The sequence below is a fragment of the Strigops habroptila genome, chromosome 11 (genome assembly GCF_004027225.2).
Source record: "Strigops habroptila isolate Jane chromosome 11, bStrHab1.2.pri, whole genome shotgun sequence".
NCBI lineage: Eukaryota > Metazoa > Chordata > Aves > Psittaciformes > Psittacidae > Strigops > Strigops habroptila.
In genome coordinates this window covers 22,687,633-22,711,690 of record NC_046360.1, presented here as the reverse complement: position 1 = coordinate 22,711,690, position 24,058 = coordinate 22,687,633, and the positions used below count along the sequence as shown (strand labels likewise).

Sequence of the window (24,058 nt, the reverse complement as noted above, 5' to 3'; positions counted from 1 at the left end):
CCTGGTGAGAATTTAGAGTTTGACTTGAATAACAGTAGAAGGGTTACTTCCTAGTGTTGCTATTGCACTTCAGATTTGAGTGAGAAGCATTAGCTTGTCACAATCAAACCCACTAAAATGGATTGGAAGTTTTAAATGTATTAAAAATGTGCATGGTAGTGTAGGGAGTATTCTGTTCAGATGGCACAAACTACCTGATCACCAGGAAGTTGCATAATTTTTCTGTTCTCTGGCTACTGTCTCTTAAATGGTCTGTTTTATTAATGTTTCAGTGCTGTAACTTCAACTGAGCTTTCTAATGCAGGCAGAATTCTTCCTAGTCCCTCTCTTGGTTTTCAGTTAGACTATTCTTCTTCTTCTTGCTGTAATGTTGATGGTTTTTACTTTTCCAAAGAACTAACATCATTTGGATGTGAATGCTTCCTTGAGTCCCTATGGTGCTTGTGTATTAAGAGCAAAGTTTATTGCTTAATCTGCATTTCATTGATTTAGAGCAGTCTGACTTGAGGTATAAACTCAATTGTTTTTGCTTGGAACTTTACTTTTAAATTTTTACCAAAAAAGTTAGTTATTCAGCAGAAAAGCTAAGTAAGTGCTTACCACAGCACTTCTACTGGAAAATGACCTTCCTGTAGAACTTTGATCTTCTAAAATATCTTTATTACCAGACAGCCCATGTGTGTGCTTGAGTCATCATAATCCCTGATATATGTAGGAAGGCTGCAGTATTTCTTGTCTATTCTTATTTGTAGTATTTCCAGTAGGAATTATTTAGTTTTATTTTGCAGGTTAATAGAATTAAATGGAGTAGAAATTCCTCCCATAAATACATTAAAACCACTTTGAAGCCTTTACATGTCACAGGGAAAAGCCAGGTACAGCTTTGCAAAGAGAAGCAGTTTTATGTAACAGTAATGTAGAACATTATTGTTACTTTGACATTTAATAGGATATCTGCAGTGATATGGGGATGCTTATTTTGTTGCACTGTCTTGTACTTTGTCATCTTGAAAGATTTGGTTTGTTAACTTACAGATAGAAGCTTTAGCAAGAAAAGAATTGAGTACCCACAAACTGCTGTTCGGAGACACCTGCAAACAATGGACCTCTGTGGGTGTGATGCATATAAGTAGTTAGAGCTGTGACAGAGGTCTCTTGTAGATCTGACAGAGGAATAGAGTTGCTTTCTTTGCCTGCTAGTGGCTGAACAGTTGAAGTCATAATCTTGTTTCAATTATAAATGTAGAAAAAAATTCTGCTCTGTCCCAGATGACAAAAGGGATACAGAGTATAGTTTTCCATTAAGTCTGTGCATGCCAGAGGAGTGTGATTGGCTTATACGAATGAGTCAGAATTGTTGAATTTCAATTGGAATGCAGCTTCTAGATTGTTGTTCTCAAAACTATGGTGTGGAGGCTTTGTTCATCCTCAGTGGGTAGGGTTTCAGTTATACTAAGAATGTGCTCTTTAAAATGCTTGCCTCATCAAATGTGCTGAACTGTCTGCTGCAGATGTACTGTGGATTTATTCCCTTGTAATGAATCATGAGGGATTTGTGAGCAAAGTAAACTCATCAAATATTTATTTTGTGGTGATCCATAATATCTGTTTATCCTTTGCAGCTACCTTAAAATGAGATGCTTGTGTCTAGGGGAAGCTTCGCTATCACAAATAGTTTTATTTTGTTCTTTATGTGGGCCTTTGAGAGAACACTGTCGGAATTGCTCAGAACTATTTCTGGACTTCCACAGAGCGTTTGCTTTTTGTGGAGAGACGTATGCCCAGATGGGAAATGCTTGTACTTACTGATCTTTGCAAGTGTTCAGATTTAGAAAGAACAAATCCCAGCATTGAGAGTTTTCAGCCTTTTCTTTCCTTCTGGAGCTGTCAGTGCCTGGAATGGAGGCTGAGCTCCTGGGTAGGCGCAGGAGGGTAGAGATGATGGTGGATGGGGAAAAGGGGCTCTTGAATTACTCTGTAGCAAGCATAATAGTTGAAGTACAGAAAACTTCTTACATATCTCTTCTTTCCTGTAGACCTGTTAATCTAAGGTTTTCTGTGTATTAGTGATATTCCAAGGAAAAGTTGAGTGCTTGATGCCTTAGGCTAGTCTTAATTCTAAGAATGCTGTAGTTGTAACAGTTTGTTCAAAACAGCTTTCTTTCAAGTTGGGCTAGTCATAGTTGCTCTAGTTGGTGTTAGCCTTTTCTAATACGTGCAGGGTGTGATTATTTAAATGTAGTTCAATATCTTCCATCTTGGAAAAGATAATATGAAATTAAATAATTTCAGGTAATTTTTATTAAATATTTTCAAGTTAAAGATATCATAAGACACAATCACAGTTAATTCCTGTTTAAAGAAAAAGTCTATATAGCAGCAAAAAAGGGAGACTTCAGCAAAGGTACACACTGAAAAATTGGAACCCTAAATATGTAAATAATACTTGGTTTATTCTTTGCAGGAGATCAATGGGATCACCGCTGCATTGGCTGAAGAGCTCTTCCACAAAGGTAAAGAACTGGCAAGAGTTGAACAGGGAATGTTCTCTATGTGCTTGCATTCACATACCTGTGATGTTTAATCTCCAGAAAATGAGAGATCCGAATCTTCAATATCAGACTATGAGACTTTTCTCTTTCCCTTCTTTCCCTTCACCTTTTTCTTGCAGTTTGCATTTTGATTCAAGCTGCCTTTTGGGAGGAGCTGTAACAATAGTGCAGCTACTTTTGGAAACAACAGAAGTTGGTAAATTTAGGTTTTGAAAAGGGCTCACTGGTCCGTGTCTGTAAAGGATAGGGTGTGGTACTGGTGATCAGAAGCTGTTGCTAAGCTTTCTGTCTTGGTATGTTTTAGTGTAACCTGTAAAGGAGATTTTGTATCAGAGTCCTGATACAAGTGTTATTAAATGCAAGAGACCACTTTACATATCTCAATAATGTTCTTCCAGAATTCAGGAAACATGAGACCACCTGGACAGTTAATTAAAGGATGTGCTTTTCAGAGACTGGCAGATGAAAATGGAATGCACTTACTGTAGCTGCAACAGCTCTAACTGGTCCATTAACAGCAGGAGGCATGCAAAATGATTAACCCATACTGATTTTGTTTAGAAAGCCATGCTAGATGCTACTGTATAATTCCCATTGGCTGAGGTGGTAGGTAAAGTATGCTTCAGCACGCTGTTTCAGATTGTTCTGGCACAAAATTAACTTTAGGTGAAGCCATTTCAGAGAGTTCTTTCAGCAAATTTTGGAACATTTTAAGGAAGCTCCTGAAGAAATTTTTTGCTAACTTTGTAGTGCCTGTAGTCTTGCTGATACCAGCATAACTGATGTCTGACTGCTGCATGTTAGTTTAGCCTTCCAGTAACGTGCAGTTGGACTCTTGGACTTGGTCCCACTGAAGCCAAAGGGAACTTTACTCCTCAAGCAGAGTTCTCAAATGCTTTATGTTCTGTAGTCCATGCAGTCAAACTGATGCCCCTAACAGGAAGCAGAGAAAGATAGATATTAATTCCACATGTGTGTGCTTTGACTGCTGTAGTCCACTTTGACTCTTGTGGTGCCTTCAGAGAGGGTTTTGGGTGCTGTTTTCTACTGTTCCTAGAATGAAATGGGATTGTAAAAATATCAGATAATGCGTTTCTTGTTCTGGGAATTTGCATTGGTATTAGTGTGGTGAAAGTCATCATACTCTTAAAGAAAACGATTTGCTACAACTCTGCATTTAGGCAGCATAGCAAAAGATGTAAGGTTTGGGTTTTTTACATGCCATGTGCTGTTTTTATAGAATAAATCCTAACTGCCATAGAAATTAGGACTGTGTTGGAAAAAGCTTAGTAACTCCTACATTATATAAATAAACTTTGATTCCCGTCCTCTTTAAGATTGAGGGAAGTTTGTCTTTAGGTGCATTAGGAGCTTCATGCTTGTATAATTAGTGCCCATTTGAACACCTAGGTTATTCTGATGTAAAAAAAAAAAAAGAAATCTTAATTCAGCCATTCTAGTTTAAAATGAAAAAGGACATTGGTCCTTCCATTGTGAGCTTAGAGTATGTGACAAATGTTCAAATGTTTAATCTCTAACATTAGGTATTCAGTGTACTTTTTATTCCTTTGTAACCACTGCAGCATTGTGTTTGATACCATCATACTCTGTTTTTCAGGAGAGCAGTTGTTAATGGCTGGAGAAGTCTTCACCATCAGACCCTTGCAGTTATATGCTGTCACTCAACAGTTGCTCCAGGGGAAGCCTACGTGTGCTAATGGAGATGCCAAAACAGATCTAGGTCATATTCTAGATTTCACTTGTAGACTGAAGTATTTAAAGGTGAGCTATGCTTGCACAAATACTGGAGATGTTTTCTACCAGGCTGACATGATTCTCAGCATACTTTTGGAGTCTAGTCTGAATGCACAAGACCTTTACTGGTAGTAAACACCTGCAAGCATTTAGAAGTCAATGTTAAGTGTTTATTCTTCCAGCTTTCAGTACAATGTAGTTCTCTAATATGGATGTTGATTCTCCTGTGTGATGCAGTTTCTTCAGCAGTGCTCTCTGTAGAGATGCAGCCACAGAATCTTACTGGGTGCTAGTAGGAGTGGGGTGATAGATAAATATTGTTCTCTTCAACCCTGCATTCTTTGCAGACACTGTGGGTAGGCCAGTGTATGTGTATACGTATGCATACATGCATGTATACATAAATTGTATCCCCTTTCTTGCCTTTGACTATATCTAAAAGTTAAAAACCCCCCAAACTAACAGACTCAGTTTCATAGATGAGATGGCCCTGAATTTCTAGCTAAAATACCATTTCAGAATAAGTGTAAAGTGGCCTCGGAACAGATCATTTTTGTCGGGAGCCAGTTTCATTTTTTTCTAACCAAGTAAGTGAATTCGAAAGACTTTTCCTGAGCAATTTTTTTTATCATTTCGTGCTACAGCTCAAACTCTTTAACCTCTTTATTACATGAAGAGCTTCCTTTTAACTGTGTGGTGTGCTCAAAGGGGAAACAAAGTACTGGAGTGAGGGAAGCTTCACTGGAGGACTGAAGTTGCAAAAGCAAAACTACACCTGTAATCATACTCCAGTGGATCTTCAGTTGCCTTTGCCATCCTCTGAATAGAGGATTCTTTGGCTGGAGAAGAGCAATATTGGGAAAATACCCATCCTCAGAATTTCTGGCCTTTCTGAATGCTTGTGAGTAGGCACCTTCAGAGCTTGTAAGATACATATAAGACCAGACAAAAACCTTAGCTATTTCTTCCAAAATTCTGTTTACAGCAAACACAAATAAAACCAAGTGTATTCTCTGCTGCCAAGATGCTCTGAGGCCAGAATCCAGTGCCTACATGGAAATATTAGTTGCCTTTTTTGGATGTGTACAAGTGTCTGCTGTTTTCTTCAAACACATTTTGTCAATATCTTGAACTTCATCCACTGTACTGAAAATTGAAGACAGTTCTGTCTCAGGGGATCCAGATGTTTCAAGGGGGTTGTTCTTAGTGAATGCAGTTCTGGCTTGGTCAGCTGAGCATGAAGTCTTGCCTATGGTATCTTTTTTGCATGTCCCATGTGCTACAAAATACAAGCACAAGGTGGCGGTTCAAGTTCAGTGCACTTAGCTGGAGCCACTGTCATTTTTTTCCCTGAAGAGTTAATCTGCAAGTTTTCTCAATCATTCCATACTTGAAAAACTAGTTGGAATTCTGGCTGTAATTCCAAGCTACTATATTTGTGCCATTACCTGTGTAAGGCTATCTGAAACGTGGATCAGTTGGATTGTGTGTGCTAACTCTCTTCTTAAATATTGATTACTAGGTCAGTGGAAAAGGAGGACCTTTTGGAACCAGTAACATTCAGGAGCATCTCTTGCCTTTTGATCTGTCAATTTTCAAATCACTTCATCAAATAGAGGTACAACTGAGATTCTGCTCATACTATGTATGCTCTTCAAATGCCAGGTCTGCATATCCCTCATAATTGGTAAATGTGTGCTTTGATTTAGTGCTAGAATTGGGGAGTGCAGTGTTTAGGAGGACTGTTTCATTTGTGAAAAAATACTGTTTCACAGGTCTTCAAAATAAGCTTTGGGTGTAGCTTTGCTTATTGGGAAAGGGAAGGTTTTTTATCTTGAAGACTTTTGTAATTCTGTGTTCATGATAAGTTTTGGGTTGGCTGCACCAGACTGACATTTTCATCTAGTGATAAACACTGCCCACAAATTAACAGTAGTCATCTGGAAAGAATTTTTTCAAGGGTGGCAGGAGCTGTCTCTTTACTGTGGTTTCCCTGATACACCAGCGAGTGTGTCAGTTGTTGTGGCTGTACAATGTGTGTGACCATCTACAGAGAAGCACCTGGCTGCTGGGCAGACCTTTAGTGCTGGTGTTCCAAACGGAGCTACAGGAAGGAGGCTCTAATCTTAAACTTGGGTCTGTGTAATTAGTTCACCAGTGTATTAAATGCTTATATTAGTATTCTCACTTCTTAGGCTTTTTATTTACCATAGAGAACACGATACCTAACTAATCATGTCTGCAGTTAGAGCCATGGCTTGAGATAGCTCTCTTTTTGGAAACAGTAATATACTGTCCCCTGTTAAACTGCCTGGGTAGTTTCACACTGAAGAATACATGAGGCAGGTAGAAAGTCGATGGAGAAGAAGCTTTTTTCAGATAGCTGTTTGAATTTCAATTTTCTGTAGTCATGTCTAATTTCTTGGTTTAGCTTTACCAAATGTTGGAATTTCTGACCTGATCATCTTGGGAGATTCTAAGATTGTGCTGTAACTACTTTCTAAATTGGTGGAGAATCTGCTATTGAAGCTTTTAGCTGCTTCTTCCATGTCTCTCATTTGTCTGTTCTAGCATTTCTGACTTTGTAACATTATTCTTTTTTAAATAGATCAGTCATTGTGGGGGAAAACTTATCAAAGGGCTGACTTCATGTAAACATGCTCTGGCCACAATGAGCGTTCGATTTTCGGCAACATCAATGAAGGTGAGTTCCTACTTCTGGTGAGTATTCAAAGCCCATGCAAAAATAACATGCACATTGTGGAAACAGCCATTTGGAGTCCGTGTACTTTTCTGTCCTGCTTGTTGCAGGTTCTGCTTTTAAAACTGTGGAATGGTGAAAGGGTTTGTTAACTTTTCAGAGTCTCAACTTTAAGTGGAGGAAGTGTTCACATGTGTCCCTTCATGGGGACATTTGTGATGCTTTTATTGGAGCATATGTTTCTGATATGCATCCAGAACTGAATGCATGTGTCTTACTATTTTTCTGGGCTTTGATTCGGCAAGGGCTATGCAGGAGCACAATTTTCACTGTCCCTCTGTTGTTCCTCCACATTTCTGAGTGTGGATCATCTGGTGGTATCAGAACTCTCTCCCTGTAGATCAAAATTCTGACCCAGTCAGCTCATGTTTTAAGACTTAAGACTTTAAGTGATTATAAAGCTTAGAAATCTTCCTTACTTACATAACACTGTTTGGATTGGTTTCAAAACTGTTAGCTTTCACTGAAGGTGCAAGCATAATATTTTAGTATGCTTGTCTTAAATAGGAAATCCTAGTGCCGGAGGCCTCTGAGTTTGATCAGTGGGAGCCAGAGGGTGAAACTTCAAGTTGTCCAGTGACAGCAGTTATCCCAACTTGGAGAACTTTGACAACTTTGGATATGAGTCACAATAGCATCTCTCAAATTGATGATTCAGTGGTAAGAAATACTTTTTCATTTGTGGAAAAAAGTGTGACCGATCTGTGGTACATTATATATCGGGGTTTTTGTGTTTGCTTTATATGTGTCTTTTTTCAGGAAGGTTTTCAGTTGCACTTGGTTTATGTTGATTAGCCCACCCAAGTGAATGCTTAGGAGATTTGTTCTTTTACTACTTTGATATTTTCTTTGCTAAAGGAGAAGTTTGACACTCTGTGCTCTGTAAGCAACACTTCCATCAATACTGACTTTTTGAAACATTTTTGCTATTTTCATTGGCCTTAGGCCACTTACAGAAGTGGGGTGTTTTTAAAAAGAACAAAACACCTCTTGGGCTCAACTTTGGAGCGTTACCAAGGCTGAAGCTTCCTGCATATATAAAAATCTGTGGCTTGCTGGCAGCCTTCTTGACATCAAAACAATATAAAGAGCATAAAACCAAAATTTGGAGTATTTTGTGATACCTTAGAATTACATTTTGTAAATCAGTTGAGAGAAATAGCATTCATCACAAGAATGTGTCAAATATGAACATAACTTTTTACTTGAACCATCTTGTGAAGCAGGAAATAGTTATGTTTGTAGCTCAACTAGAAATCGTGGACTTCCAGTGCAGTTCTCTTGTTCAGGATTTTTTGTGATGGTGACTTAGGGTTCTTCAGATCTGAGTCTAGCCTTAACTCCAAGGTGAATCATTGGTGAGATTACAACCAAAATCACTGATGTTGGAATTCAACATCAAGTTCAAGGCTTGAGTCCTCCAAAAATAAAAGGCTTTTTGGGTTAAAATGCATTTTCAAGCAGTTTGTGTGTCCGTGTAACACTTGGCTGGTATAATCAAAACATGGATACAAATCATTCAACTAATTCTGGTTTTTGGTATCGTTGTCTTTATCCAGATTCGTGTAACAGATATGCTTGTTTGATAAGATGGAAACACCTATTAATGTTTGATCTAGAGTTAATAGAGTGAAACTGAGTCATTTGTATGTCTTCAGTGAGAAACAGGTTTCAAATTAAAACTTAACCATGCTCCTCAGTATAACCTGGTTTTCTTAAGAGCAAGATCCAACTCTTCTGTTGCATTAGGTCATATGGAATGCCAACAGCCAAGATGATTGATTAGATGATACCTTTCCTTTGTTGTTGGTCAGCTGATAGTGAAGGAGTATGGCCTGATTTAGAAGATGAAATGCATTTAACACATGCATGTTTTTTTCCTCCTCATATAGAAATTAATACCGAAGATTGAATTCTTGGATTTGAGTCACAACGGGGTGTCTCTGGTAGAAAATTTACAGGTAAGGTTTGTTTTGGGTGTTTTTTTTTTCCTCCAAACTGTCTGAGACTTTACAACAGATTTTCTTGCTTCAGAATTTTGTTGCTTATCTTCCTCATGGAGAATAATTTAAGCCCAGATAGCTTATCCTTCATAACATTCTTTTAATGGTGCATTTCTTACTTGCTCTGGATATTACAATTTCTTTGACAATACTGACATACAGCATTTAGTTCTTAACTAAATTCATTCACTGCCAGCTGCATCCGTGGTTGGTAAAAATGCAGTTGAGGTTCCCTTTCTACAAGCTTGAACCTGTGAAATGGACAATTTCATGTCATGTTTTTCATGCTAGGCAATGTCCAACATGAATACCCTGTTGCACGAACAAGGAGAAAGCTGCAATACAATGTCTTTGATATTGTTTAATGAATTGGTGCATGACATGGATTTTCTGTGCATTTGTAGCATCTTTACAACCTTGTTCACCTGGACTTATCCTACAACAAGCTTACATCATTGGAAGGCGTTCATACAAAACTGGGAAACATCAAAACTCTGAATTTGGCAGGAAATCAGCTGGAAAGGCTGTGTGGTCTTAACAAACTGTACTCATTAGTCAATCTGGATCTGAGCAACAACAAAATAGAACAGGTAACTGCTGATTTTCAGTGTCAAATTGAATTGTACTTTAGATCACAAGCAATTTTTTTTAGTGGATGAAACTGCAAATAAAAGTCTCCAGTGTTATTAAACCTGGTTATCATATGTAATTTATGCATGAAATGCTCAGTCTGTCTGCTCATTTTCATTTAGCTGATATGTATTCATTCTTTTACTAAAAAACTTTCAGATTGATGAAATAAAAAATATAGGAAACCTCCCATGCTTAGAAAAGGTGGTCTTATCCAGCAATCCGTTGAGCATCATCCCTGATTACCGGACCAAAGTACTTGCTCAGTTTGGGGACAGGGCCTCAGAGGTAAGCCATAGTGCACTTCTTCCTTTGAAGCTGATATTTGACCAAAATCTTTTTTAAAGCCTGATGAGGAAAGCAGTGTCAATCTTCTAAAAACCTGAATAATTTTTAGTGTGTGTTGGAGAAGGTTGTTAGAGAATGAAACAGTATTAACATTAGTCAACTATGCTTCTGGGTCTAAGTGAAACTTTCTTGGGCCTTCGTTGGGTATGTTAATAGTGAAACACAGTTGTGCTAGAAAGGTCTTAAGCTTACCAAGCACTTCTGAGTTTGCGTTATAAATTCACGTCAGAGCAAGGTCTGATGTGATAATTGGTTTTGTATAATGGTTAAAAATGCACCTAAGCTTTCATTAAGCTACCATAATATTTTAATATTACATTAATTCTCATAGCTTAATCCAAGTCAGCTCTGCAATTTAATGTTTTCAATATTTTTAGACTCTTTACATGTTTTTTAGGTCTGTTTGGATAATATTGTTACTACAGAAAAGGAACTAGACACTGTGGAAGTGCTAAAAGCTATTCAAAAAGCAAAGGAGGTGAAATACAAACTGAGCAACTCTGATAAAAAGGTGAGTTTCGTGCTGTGGGAGGAGTAGAATGTGCTGTGTACAAAAGCAGCTTACAAAAAGACTTCAACAAAATAGATCTAAGCAGAATTCATTAAACTTTCCATAGCATTAAAGTTTTTATGCTTTTTATGCTTTAATGTGGTATGAACTTTTAAGGTTGCTTCTTTTCCTATTTGGTTTTCAATGTAATTTCAGTAATTATCTGACCTTCCTTTTTGTACTGGCTTGGGAGAAAGGAAGTGGAAGGAAAAGATAAGATGACTCAGTGGTGTACACAATGAATATGCAGTTGGCCCTAACGGCCATATTTTACTGCTAGTACAAGTATTGCGGAGGTGTGATTTTATTGCTTGTGTTGCAGAGTGCTGAAATGACTTCCCCAAACTCTTTTTCTTTGGGTTTTTAACAGTGAGAAAGAATTGGACCTTTGAATCCTCCTTGCCTTCTCTCATGTGTCTGCGCTATGTAGTTGGTTGGTCTTGTTTTGGTAATAAACTTATTAGCAGAACATGTTCTGTCCCTACAGTGTATAGAAATCCTGGTTTCATTCGGTTGTGGTTTGTGAAAATAGCTGCTGGTTTTGTCACTACAGCGATTAGTCAGTGATCAGAATGACTTCTTTAAACAAATTCTTAGTGGAATTCCACTTAGTGTGAAAATAGACACTTCAGAGGATGTAACCACCCCCCCCCAAAAAAAAAAAAGCTGGCTCTAACTTTGCTTTTACTAAGATTGAGAAAGCTTGTGTGGACTTATTTTAGTTCAGGATCTAATGTGTCCTGTGTACTTAGGTTTTTTCTTTAATCGCTGCATACTTTCTTTATTAGATCAGTGAGGACTCCAGGCTCACTGCTGCCAGCTCCAAATCAAACTGTTCTTCTCTTACTGTTCGTCCTTCCTCTCCCTCTCTGCCTCGTCCTGTCAGCTCCAGCCAAGGTAATCATGTATGTATCGTGCTGCTGGGCTGAGCCTCTTGGTTCTGCTTTTCTGAGCTGCATTGATATACATGAATATTATGTGCATGGATGTAGGGCTTATCAAGTCAAAGCAGAAAGACCTGGTAGTATTGGTTTAAAAAGTGGAGGCTGTATGTATGTGAATTGGCAAGACTGACCTGTTCATTGTAGTGTGAATTAACTGTAGTGGAATTTTGGGTACAGGGCTTTTCATAATGCATCATCCTGCAGAAATCACCAGCAGAGGGCTGTATATTTTTTCCTAGTGTAGATAACATATCTTAATGGAAAACCAGGGCATATCTAGACAGTTTAAAAGTTGCTCCTCTACCTCTTCTTGGTCTGCAAAATTTGAGCTCAAGCAGCATATGTGCCATTACTGCTTTTTTTGCAAGAGCTGTATTTCTGTCAGACCACAAGGAAGATAGAAAAAGGAGATGAGTAAAAGACAGTTGTGGGATTAGTGTTCTTCTGGCTGACCCTGTGATTTCAGCACATCAGTTGTGTTCCACAGCACCTGCTAACCTTACCTGAAAACCACTTTTACTGTATGTTTCAAATAAGTGCGGGTTGCATTAGGAGTTTAGAAGAATGGCTTAATTTCATCTTTTGCAGGAGCCTGTAAGACTGACTTATTCAGTGAATACTCATTTTTGACTGAGAAGAAGAGATAAAGATACTTTTTATTTTTTCCTTTTGCCCGATTGAAAACTTAAAATGCAGGAGGATATGAATAGTGGGAGAAGACTTTGTAACCATTTAAAAGACCAGGGATTATATTCTTGATAATTCGGGGTGTATCAGTTTACTCTTTCTGATAAATCAGTGGATTGGTAGATGGGGGAGAGAAAGATGCTTGGAAAGCTTCATCTTTGAAAAAAGGTCCATTGCTGTGATTTCTGTAAAATAAGTAGAGGTTTCTTGGTTCACTCTGTAAGAATTAAATTGTTCTGACAGCTTTTGATTGAGGGCAACTTAGATACAGATTTAGTTGCTATTAGATACTTTATTTGTCCTTCTAGATCCCTTTTCATCTGCAGATAAAATGCCAGTTTTTCCAAAATGAAGTCAATGCTTGCTTTAAAGTATTAAGCATTTAAGTTACAGGATTGAGACAGTTTGTCTATATGACAACTTGCAGTTTTAGAAAGGACTAGCTGTAAAAATGCATGCTAGCAATCACTGTGACTTTAAAAGTTATTTGTCAATAGTCTTGCTGTTACAGTAAATATTTAGCTGCAAATGTGTCTTGGGAGGAAAATGAAAATCTAGATCTTTCTTTTGAAGTACATTTTATACATAGTACTGTTTTATACAAAGATTGGTGTAACATTCAAGGTTTATTTACTGTTGCCCTTCTCCATAATGTTCCTTTACTGGTGTCTTGGGGATGGCTTGTACAAATAGTGGGAAAATGAGGAATAGGGCAGGCCATTTCTCAGCTTTAACAATAGAAATTGATTATTTGCTACATATCTACTTATCAAGGGGTTGTTTGCAAAATGCCAGTTTAAAATCCATTTTAAAAAATGGAAATATGCTAGGCAATTAGTTTCACTGTTGGGCCTTAAATCGTGAACAATGGGATTAATTTCCTGATATGCTATTTCTATGAATTGTTTTCTCTGCAGTTTTTCTAGACACCATCTGTTTCCATAATGTATTATTCAAATTAAATGTCACTGGCAAATGGCTTATGGAAAAAGATTAAATATTTATATAGGAAACAGAAACCCAAAAATAATGCTGTCATGTCATGTTTTTCCTGTCAATTTGAGTTTCCTTTCTGCTAACACAGTATTTTGTTCAAGCAATAAGTACCTCTTGTATTTCCTCTATGAGATGGTTTGATGTAATCTACAAAACTTTAACATCAATCCAAAAAGACAGATACAGGAGTTTTTCTACTCAAGCCAGAAACATATCCACAGAGAAACATATCCACACTGTAATTCTGTTGTTTATTTGCACATTTATACACTTGTGCTGGCTGGCTCAGTGGTAATGCTGAAAATTGTATTACCTGTGAATATCACAAGTAAAAAGTCAAATGTCTGAGAATGTTGCTTTATATGCCCTTGTAAGTTTTTACTGATGAATTGGCTTTGAACCCTGCAAAAACATTCAGAAATAAGATGAGATAATTGTCTTGAGTGGCATTTGGGAGACCAGATCTTCTGAGTCTGGAAGCTTTTACACAGACTTTTGATCACTTGAAGCCTATGGAAATTTGAGACAATGCTGCAAAGTTTACACAGAGTCCTCTGCTGTGTTTTTTCCAGCCTGGTAATGTTTTCGTAAAAGGGTTAGTAATAACAAAGCTGACGAGTTCTGTCAGGAAGAACTCTTGCACCAGATGTTGAGATTTGAATTGTTAGCTTGAAAAACAAACTTTACCAGTCTTTAATGCAACTTTTAGTGCAGTTAAATTTACTTCTGTAATTGGACTGAAATTCTGCCTGGTATTATTTTATCCTGGCGATTATGTGAAGATATCCTTTAGCTTTAATGGTTTATGATCAGCTCTTGATTATATCATTTTAATTCCACTTGTTTGGCAGATACTATTAGACATTCACTTTGGGTTTATTTCAGTGATTTTAAGAGCTGTTTATGTTTGTTCTAGAAATAATTTGTGAAGAAACAGTCCTAGCCAGCAGTTTTTTGCAGTCCAGTGGTTCGACTCCTACAGACCATACAGTTCCCCAGAGATGCTTTGAGACACCAGACTCCAGGTGTAAAAATCAGGTAATTGCCATACTTCTGTTTATTTTATGGTGTTTTTAAGTGTTTTTGCAAGCTTATTTCTGATGTTAAACTTGTTATCATAGTAATCCATAACAAAATTGGGGTTTTAATTCTCAGAGCTCTTAAAATGGAAAAGAAGGTAGCCACAAATTTGAGTCAAGTCCACCTTGTAAATTAAATGCATAATCCATGTTTACCAGAGTTGCAGTGAATTGCTGTCATGATGTCATGGCATTGAGTTGCTTACCCAGTATTAGTATCACATCATTCAATATCCACTTAGATACCGAGTGTAAGACTTCTATTTTATCGTACTATATCAGTTTTTGGAAGGTGATTCTCTTGCTACTAGAGTAGAAGAATCTTTTCCCTATCAATAGGTAACAACCTTAATTTGTTATCTTCAGACTTTTGCTGTCTGATAACTTCTGTATTGTGGTTTCATTTGTTGTATTGGAAGCACTCTTCATATGTGTGGCTTCAAGGAATGAAACAGCAAGACTTGGGAATCTCTTCTTTTGCTACCAGTGTTGTTGGTCTTTGTCAAGTTTCTTTACCTTTCAGCCTCACTTTGCATTACTTCAGTAAAAATTGAGTGTGCTGAAATGTTTATGGGTTGCAGATTGGATCTGTTCTCAAGTCAGTAGCAGAGCTCAGTAGCAGAGTTCATTTTGCCTTAATTGAGTGCCCTACCTGAAGTAAACAGTGTTTCAGGGTCAAAGGATAGCTGCCTGTGGATGCAGCAGTAAGGACTTTGCAGTGAGTTGGCTGGCTTTAAAAAGCAGGAGCCGACATTAACTTTACTTTTCATGTATGCTGAAGTCTGACAGCAGCTGTAAGTAGTTGATAGCTTCCAGATGTTTTCTTCTTTTCCTTAGGCACCTGCCTCTCTATTGGATTCAAGCAAAGAGTATGGAAGTGGTCATCATATGTGGTAAGCTAGATACACAAGTTCTGATTTAAATCCTTGTTAGCTTTTGGGTAATAACAGTGGGTGCTGCATTTTTAAACCTGGTCTTTAAGGCAGAACAGTCTCTCTCATTGTATGCTGCCCTGTTTGGGTTTCTTCAACCAAAATAATTTTCATGGTGTAAAGTGTTCTTAACTGTTGAACCCTGGGATGCAGTTGGCAGTTTAAAAAACAGCAATATTTGTATCGTACAGTTCTTTAACTCATAAGGGTATGCTTACTGGGGATGGGAAATGGAAAGTGAGCTAAACATTTCAGGTTTTGCTTTCTTATAGAATTACATGCTACCAGCCTTTAAAATAAATGGCTGTTTGCAGTACAAAGATGTTTTACAGAATTACACTGATTTAACTATAGTAACCAGAGTGAACCTCAAGGTTCTGAAAAGCAGCACCATGAATCATGGGTAGTTACGACTGTTTTTAAACTCAAGCTTGTACTTACTGTGGCTTATCTCTATTAAAGTTTGGATCATTCAGAGGAAGAACACTGTGCGGTGCCTGACCCCTGCAACACCATCATCCTGCCTTTTAATTGTATGTCATATACTGCCACAAATGAAGATTTTATCCAGCACCTTTCTGCCTTGATAGTGCAGACTGTGCAGAGATCACCCCCCTCTTTTACAGAGAACAAAGGAAGCCCTCCGGGTGATTCTAGAACCACAGACAAAGAAGATGGATATTTTGAAATGGGACTTCATGAAGGAGAGCAGACTTTTGAGTTCAGCACTAATTCAGACACTCGGTCATCTGACAACGTAGCAGTGGAGCATGTTGACATAGTCAAAATTCTCTGGAGTTTTTCTATTCACATTCATAAAGGACTCAGGCAGTTTGCTTCCTGTTTGGTTTTGACCGATGATATGCTAGCTGTGTTTGAGATCCCTCATCAGGAATTGAGAGGAAATTGCCAGCACATCCCTTCTGCCTTGAAATTAACACTGTGCTTTCCATATACTGATCTAACAGAATTTGGCTTTCTCCTGCCAGAAATCTGTCTAACACTGAAGCTGAAAAACAGTGACAACTACTTGTTCATTGTTTCAGACTCCCAGAATCTTCAGGATTTTTATTCCTGTTTACACACACGTTGTTCTCAACACTACACACCAGTGTTACCAAGCTCCACATTGTACTGTGGAAAAGCAAACCTCCAAGAGTTTCTCTGTCAGCTTATGGAATTGAATTGCATTTCAGCAGAAGATGTTGAAATAAAAGGTTATTTCCCAACGTATCTTGTTTATGGGAATAAAACCAATGTTCAGAAAATCTCACATCAACCGGAGTCAGCTGGCAATAACAAAGAATGGTCAAAAAATGTTTTGTGTTCTGCACTTTATTCTTCAGTGTATAAATCTTCTGACCATGGCCCCTGTGTGGTCCATCCGTGTTGGATATTTCTAACACCCCAGCATTTGTATATAGTAAAGGTGGATTTCAGTTTACTGCCAGGTAAATGGATAGGCACAGAAGAGTTGGGAAGTGTATTTAAGTTGAATAGGATTCCGTTAGCATCACTTGTGTTGCATCCGACTCATGGTTCCATCCAGCAGAAGGGTTCATTTTTGGATGGGCATGTGCTGGAGTTGCTTGTTGGATACAGATTTGTTACAGCGGTGTTTGTTCTACCTCATGAGAAATTCCACTTCCTAAGAATCTACAGTCTTTTAAGGACACTTCTGCAGGATGTTAAGACTATTATTATTTTCAAAGCTTCAAGCAAATCAGATGCTGTAAGAAACCACGTTGTGGAGGCAAACAGACATGGTCAGTCAGCAAGGTAACAATGCCCCTAAAAGGTCTGTTGCACGGTGCTGAAGTTAATGTGGCCTAGCCAGCGTGTTTACCATTGTCATTGTAGTTGATTTTGGCCTGTAGTATTGATGAAGTACTCTTTCCTTCTGCTAGTCTATAGTATGTGTGAATGGTTATCCTGGACTGTACCAACATAAAATATATTTCTTATGGAAGGAGACTTCCTATTTCATGTGCTTGCAGACTGAGGTCATGGCAGATTGACAGCTATGCTCAGTTTACTTTAAATCATTTAAAGTAAACTATTAAGGGTAGAAGTTGCCTGTTTCTAATTCCTGAATGAAATACAAAGTATTCTTGTAGAAGAGCTGTGTATTTCCTTAGATTTTGATGATGTGTGTTCTGGATCTCTTCTAGCTTTTGCAAACCTCATCTGACACTGTCATCTTTATATCCATCTGAATCTCTTATGCAGAAGATAACAGAAGATAACCAGATTCCTGTTCACCTTCGTGTTTCTGTGTCTCTGCAGTATGTGGCTGGGCTGAAAGGAAATGCCCTAGTCGAGTTTTTCCATGGCAATATTGCAGAGGTATAGTGCCTAGCCCAGATGTATAAAAAGATGCCTTGTGGCCTTTCAGTACTAGACAGTGTTTTAAAAAACTTTTCTGATGAGGCTTAAAAGCAGTAGTTAGGCTCTGCAAAACCTGGAAGCTTTTTGATCAAAAGGCTGCCTGCTACTCCATTTTTGGTATATTTTGCCTTCAGGAACCTCGATGCAGAATAGGAGAGTACATTATTGTATGTCTTGATATAATTACTCCAAGAATGTCCCTCTTTTTTTCCATAAAGCGGCAAAAGGAAAGCAAACTGGAGTGGAATTATTTTGTAATGGTATCTAGCTAAATCAATAAGGGCTCTGATTCTTTTGTGTAATATGGGTGCATGAATACAGCACACGCATTTATAGTCTGTGTGGGGAACATCAAATTTAAAAGTACGAATCTTGCCTTGAATTAATGATGTGGCTTTGAGTGATAAATCATTGTGCACTGAGTACAAATGTCAGTTGAAAAGCTTATTGAGAAAGACTTTTTATTCAATTACCATCATTTCCAAATATAAGTAAGCACAAGTTAAGTTGTACTTCTCTTTTTACACCAGGAGAAGCTGATAAAGCAAGCAGGTGATTCATCTGAGAATTCACAATAGGCTCATCAAGCTGGGAAGATGCCTGATTGGAACAGCAGCTGTAGTGGCAAGCTGTGCTTCTGGTCCTCTCTTGAGGATCTTTGAATCCAACCCCTCAGTAGCATCTGAAGGCTCCATAGACTTATTGAGGCTTGGGAGGCACTGCTTAGCTGTTGATGAAAATTTCATCTGCAGTGTCTGTTCTAGAAAGTCTTGTACATTAGATGTTTGTTTTCTAGTTTTCATCAGAAAACCAAGAATAATTATATAAGAATTATTTGTCTGTTGTGGTCCAAACACAAGACACAGCTATTTGACTATAGCATGTTCAGATGCTTCAGATTCTGAAATTGTTTTTGCAGTAGTTGAAAGTTGCTTCTAGGGTAATTAAACTATCAGAAATATCAAAGTATGCAGTTATTTTATAAAATACTATTTACATCTTAGGTGGAAAATGAAGAGTTGAGACATCTCATGTGGTCTTCAGTTCTGTTTTACAAGACTCCCAATGTGGAAGTGATGGCTTGTGTGCTTCTCTCAACAAAAGCTATTTACTTTCTCTTGGATGACTCTTTCATTCACGCTGATGAGCACCAGTCAGGTAAGAAACTATTCTGACCCTTTAGTAAGATTAGCACTTAATCCCTGTCTGTGTGTTTGTCTTTAGTTTCAGTACCAGGTTTGGTCAATATTCTTACTTGGACCTCCTAGTTGAGGGAGGGAGTAGTGCAGTTTGCTGCGTACAGAATACTTGTATAAGGCTTTTGGGTTCAAAAAACAGGGTCTTCAGTCATGGCTGCTTTGCAAAACAGACCTTTCCATGTGCTGTTGTATCCATACTTTTCTCAGATTTAATTTTGTAGTCCCTAGCACCACCTAGGCAGCTAAAGACCCTTCCATAACCAAAATGCTAAGTGAAGGGTAATGAAACTCATGGTGTGCATTCTATTAGTGGAAGTGGTTTGTTAATTCATCTGCTGATTTAAATGTGATGTGACAGCTAATTCAAGAAATGCTGCTGATAAGGAGATTTAGTTGTATTTGTTGCTTGACAAATTATTAGCTGCTGTTCCCACTTTCTTCCTAATTTCTTCCTTTGAGTATGATACAGGTATAAGATTTTAATATAAAAACTATGCTTATGGAAAGGAAGAGTATTTTTTCTTTTGACTTTTTATTATATATCCTTTTTAAACAGATTTTTGGAACAAAGAAGACTCAGATTGTGAAAATAATTCTTTCCACCTCTCTTGCTGCTTTGTGCTAAAACTTAATGACTTGCAGTCAGTAAATGTTGGCCTGTTTGACCAATACTTCCGAATTACTGGTGAGTACATCTTGTGCTTGAAGTTTTTCCAGTTCCATTTGGTCTGTTTAGTCTTATCTTAGATGCATTCCTGTCTTTATTAGTGAAGTAAAGAGTATATCTTCTTTCTTAGAAGAAATCAAGTTAATGTAACACTAGTGCCATACCAGTAGCTGATATACTGTCTTGCAACATCTTAATGGGAAGCTTAATATCAATGAATTAATTGGTCCCACAAATGCTCTTAAAAATTCATCTGTCTTAATGACACACCAAAAGGGAAACGGAAAGACTTTCTTGTTCTGAGGCTTTGGCTTGCAATAATGAGTGAAATCAAGGTACTGCCCATGTTGCAAAATATATACTTGATTGATTTTTTTTGGTTGGAAAGTGAGGCCTTAAAGTTTACAAAAGGTAATGATGTCAACTAAAAGTTTAATGGAAATAACACGGGTAAAGTTTCTGGGCTGATGCCTTACTTTAGAGTCCCACTGCATGTGAGCCATATGCTGCTGTGTTCTAAAATGTCTTCTAATTGCACTGAGATTTTGGGAGTGAAATCTCCCTTGTGGAAATTACTTGAAGTGACTTTATATATAAGAAAGAAAACTGAGGGCAGTTTTTTCTGTAAGATAAATTGTAATCATAAGAAAAGGTTGAATCCCTACAGCAGTAGTTGAACAGTTAAATTGTAAGCGTACATTATAATTTCTCCTGATTTAAAATATTTTCTTTATTTTTTGAGGGATTTGTAAGGATTCTATTATTCTTTTCCAAGGAGTTGAAAGCTTTCTGAATAATGCATGTTTTCAGGAGAAATAATCCTCGCAAGAAATCTTTTTCCGTTGACAGTTGCATGTTGGTTGAAGAAATGATAATGCCATGTACAGATCTGTGAGTGGTTTATATTCTGTCTTCTCTTCAGGACATTCTGCAGGTCATATAGTCACCTGCCTGACGAGAGACAGTTACAACACTCACACCTTCATACAGCAGCTTATGGCAGTTCTGTCACTGCTTGCACGCACACCTTCACCTGAACCAGTAGATAAAGACTTCTACTCCGAATTTGGGAGTAAAAACACAGGTAGGTAGTCTTTTCAATATGTCATGAGTTATTTAGGCATCATACTTAGGCCATCATCTAAAGTGTACTGATGAAAACTCTTTTGAAGGAAATTTATGCATCCTTTCCCATATTATACTTTAACCGAACTCCCTGACTTTAATTCTTACATGTTCCTCATCTGAACAGAATTGTTAAATGCCAACAGTCTTGCCCATGTGAAGTTAGTGATGGCTTCTTGAGTCCAGCAGAACCAGCACTTCCTATCCAGTATTTTGGGGTGTGCATTAGAGTAGCCCTACTGCAAGTTTCAGCCTTAACTTATGAAGTCTTGTAAGTCATCAAAGAACAGTGAAGGTAACAAAGTCTGAAGGTTATTTTTCCTTGCTTGGTCAAATAAAAGAATTCTAGTCATTCCATGAGAATGTGGTGAAAACTAGACTTTTTTTAAGGTGTTAGGTTTAATTCCACTATCAGGTGAAAATGTTTGCTTAGAATTCTGAAGCTAGTTGAAGGCATGAGATAAAATGGCATTTTCCTGAAGAATGACTATTGTTACTGTGCTAAGAAGCAGCTCTGTAAGCCCAGAAAGTGCAGAGTTTAATGGGAAGACATCTTTTATTAGACCAGTTTATTTATGTGAAAAAAGCTAGCATGCTTCCTTCAAGCTTTGCTGTGTTGTATTTCACCACTTTTAGGGAGTAAGGGACCGGAAGTGTCACCTTCTGCCCTTCCAGAATGTAGCATTAAGCAGAGGAATGTGCTCAGCCAGTAGGGATATAAAATCACTAGAATCATCTTTTTCCTTTTTTGTTTTAATTTCTGCCTTTTCTCTCTGCTTAAAAGAAGCAGGGGTTTTGTTTGTGTTCCGTGATCTAATAATGCTTTCAGTGAGTTCAGAACTGGGGAGTGGGAAGGAGGCAGAGGAGGTCAGATGGTGGCAAGGTGGATCATCTCTGATCTCAGAATCCAGCTATATTTCCTTGGAACCTCTTCTGCCAACACCCTGAACTAGTTATGTGGCTAGAAATTTGCAGAAAAGTATGTTGGTAATGCAAGAGAAGACTCCAGTGGAGATCTGCAATCCAAATACAGTTATTCCAATACTATATGTAAGTAAAGCTGTATATGAATAGATCCAAACCTTGAATTCTTCCAGCTGCAGCTGACTGTCAAAGGTAGTTGCATATCCTAATACAAGAAAGTATTTTAGAGTGCTAGATGTAATAATGTATGTTTCTTGCAGGAAAAATGGAGAATTATGAACTGATTCACTCTAGCAGAGTAAAATTTATTTATCCAAATGAAGAGGAAATTGGGGACCTTGCTTTTCTAGTGGCAGAGAAGATGGATGGTTTGACTAATCTTCAGTCCCTCAACATCCTTCTGTATGTGTTGGCATTTCAAGTAAATCATGTTGAAGGATCTGCCCAAAACACTAGTTCGCTTCAACCTAAAACACTTATATTAACCAGCTCTGATCTGTTCCTCTTTGATGAAGATTATATCAGTTACCCACTGCCTGAATTTGCTAAGGAACCACCAAAGAGAGATAAGTATCAACTTGCAGATGGAAGACGAATCCGGGATTTAGATAGGGTACTTATGGGTTATCAGACATATCCACAGGCCCTTACATTTGTGTTTGATGATGTTCAGAATCAGGATCTGATGCAGAATTTAACACTGGATCACTTTGGAGAAACTGATAGTGTCCCAAAGGGAAATGCTAAACAAGAAGGCAGCAGGAGCAGAGAGATCCAGTGGTGCATCTTTATCCCAAGTGCAGAAAGCAGGGAGAAATTAATTTCGTTGCTTGCAAGACAGTGGGAGATCCTTTGTGGTAGGGAACTGCCTTTGGAACTCACTGGCTAGTGATTGCACAGGTAAATGATTTGAGATAAAGCACAGTGTTTAAATAGCTCCTGTTAGGTCCTGGTTTTTAATAAGGAGGTGACCTGGGCTCCCTTGCTCCCTAGTGCAGTGAACATTTAATAGTACATAGGGGGGGGACTGAACTTCTTATAAAGTCTATTTTTTATGCAATAGTATATAGTGAAAAAATAATCATGACACATCCTGGGAAACTGTATGGAAAAATTAAGGAGTCAACACTAGATATGCTGTTGTCTAGGGCTGTTAAGGTTTCCGCTATTTTTCTGTATATATCAGTCTGGCTGTTCTATACAAATTCTAATGTGTAAATAAGGATAAATGCTTGTGTATGTTCAAGTGCAATGTTCTTTGTATGAGAAGTATTTTGGGTATTCTGCTAATGCTTATTATTTAATGATCTTACAGTTATACGTATGTTTTTCTTTGAGGCCAAATGTGATTATTTGCTGCCAATCATGAACTTGGTAAAATTGGGGCCAAAAGCAGGTAACAGATTTTCATATGACGTTTTCATGGGCGTTCTTTTTCCTTATCCTAGGATAAAGTGGAATTGCCTGTTTCAAAGATCCAGTTAGCATTGTCTTGAAAGCGGAAATACCCAACATGGGTGTATAAGCATTTTGTCAGCAAATAATGAATTTGTATCTCTGAACACAAAGTCTTTCTTTTGCCTATCTTGTCAATACAAATAAAGTGTAATTTGACAGTTTTCTTTTGGCCTTGTCTTTATTCAAGTTTATCTTGTGTTTGCAGAATACCATATGGCAGTTCAGCAGCACATGCTATGTTCCTAGAGTGTATTGTAAAGTATGAAATATGCAGCAAGATGAAAGAAGAAAATAGTTTATTCTTCTATAGCAAGTCTTTACTGGTCCAGAAATAGAGCTGAGTCATGGAAACTGAGGATCTGCAGCTTCTAAACACAATTTAAGGAGGTTATGTTTCAAGTACTTTTGCTTCTCCATCAGATATTAGGGCTTTGCTTTCCAAGCTGTCATCCAAGTTGGCAAGTTTCAGTCTAATGTATAAAGTCTTGTAAGTCACCAAAGGACAGTGAAGGTAACAAAGCCTGGAGGTTATTTTTCCTTGCTTGGTCAAATAGAAGAATCCTGTCACAGAGTTATTACCATGCCCAGTAAGTTTTAGCCTCCCCTGTGACAGTAAAGCCCTTACCATTATGAACACTGAGACTTTGAAAAAGACTGTTCTATATCCACTGGGATTAAGAAGGGAGGAAACAGTTTTGATACCTATGTGCCAGATGATGTTGCTTAAAACTCATGCTCCTTAAAAAACACACAGAAGAAATCAGGTTGGAAGAGACTTCTGGAGGTCCAGCAGTCAAGCTTACAATAGGGCAAACTTCAAACAGATTGCTCAGGGCCTGGCCGAAACAAATTTTGAGTTTTCTCCAAGAATTGCAAGTCCACAGTGGAGCTGGAAATCTGCTGGTTCCGTTGAGTATTTTTCCATGCTGATGTGGAGCTTGGCTGTGCTCCACATGCAAGGAATGTTGCAGTCAGTGCAAGGATGACAAAGACACAGGCAGCCAAAGTCAAATTGCACTGCAGGATCCAGTGGAGTTCCCTAAGCAACCAAAGAGGTGAG

General features: G+C 37.9%; 1 protein-coding gene across 14 annotated transcripts in view; it reads left to right on the top strand.

Moving 5' to 3' along the window:
* The window catches only part of NISCH (nischarin), a 30,259-nt gene extending 7,098 nt beyond the window's left edge, over window positions 1-23,161 (top strand). The window contains exons 4-22 of one of the 14 annotated variants that reach the window (XR_003993691.1): window positions 2,465-2,513; window positions 4,171-4,334; window positions 5,830-5,925; window positions 6,916-7,011; window positions 7,576-7,728; window positions 8,961-9,029; window positions 9,476-9,661; window positions 9,861-9,989; window positions 10,447-10,560; window positions 11,388-11,496; window positions 14,143-14,293; window positions 15,143-15,198; window positions 15,700-15,770; window positions 15,864-17,016; window positions 17,409-17,583; window positions 18,630-18,783; window positions 19,381-19,509; window positions 20,414-20,575; window positions 21,801-23,161. Coding sequence is in view for 11 of the 14 variants with exons in the window: in XM_030501126.1 (XP_030356986.1) it covers window positions 2,465-2,513; window positions 4,171-4,334; window positions 5,830-5,925; window positions 6,916-7,011; window positions 7,576-7,728; window positions 8,961-9,029; window positions 9,476-9,661; window positions 9,861-9,989; window positions 10,447-10,560; window positions 11,388-11,496; window positions 14,143-14,264; window positions 15,143-15,198; window positions 15,700-17,016; window positions 17,409-17,583; window positions 18,630-18,783; window positions 19,381-19,509; window positions 20,414-20,575; window positions 21,801-22,429 (3,909 nt within the window). In the remaining 3 variants the exon portion in view is untranslated. Of the gene's footprint in view, window positions 1-1,035; window positions 1,133-2,464; window positions 2,514-4,170; window positions 4,335-5,056; window positions 5,209-5,829; window positions 5,926-6,915; window positions 7,012-7,575; window positions 7,729-8,960; window positions 9,030-9,475; window positions 9,662-9,860; window positions 9,990-10,446; window positions 10,561-11,387; window positions 11,505-12,131; window positions 12,246-14,142; window positions 14,294-14,547; window positions 14,645-15,142; window positions 15,199-15,699; window positions 17,017-17,408; window positions 17,965-18,629; window positions 18,784-19,380; window positions 19,510-20,413; window positions 20,576-21,800 lie in introns of those variants that run through there. The other 13 variants (XM_030501130.1, XR_003993692.1, XM_030501126.1 and 10 more) reach the window with 13 other exon arrangements.
* Window positions 23,162-24,058: the final 897 nt, after the last annotated feature.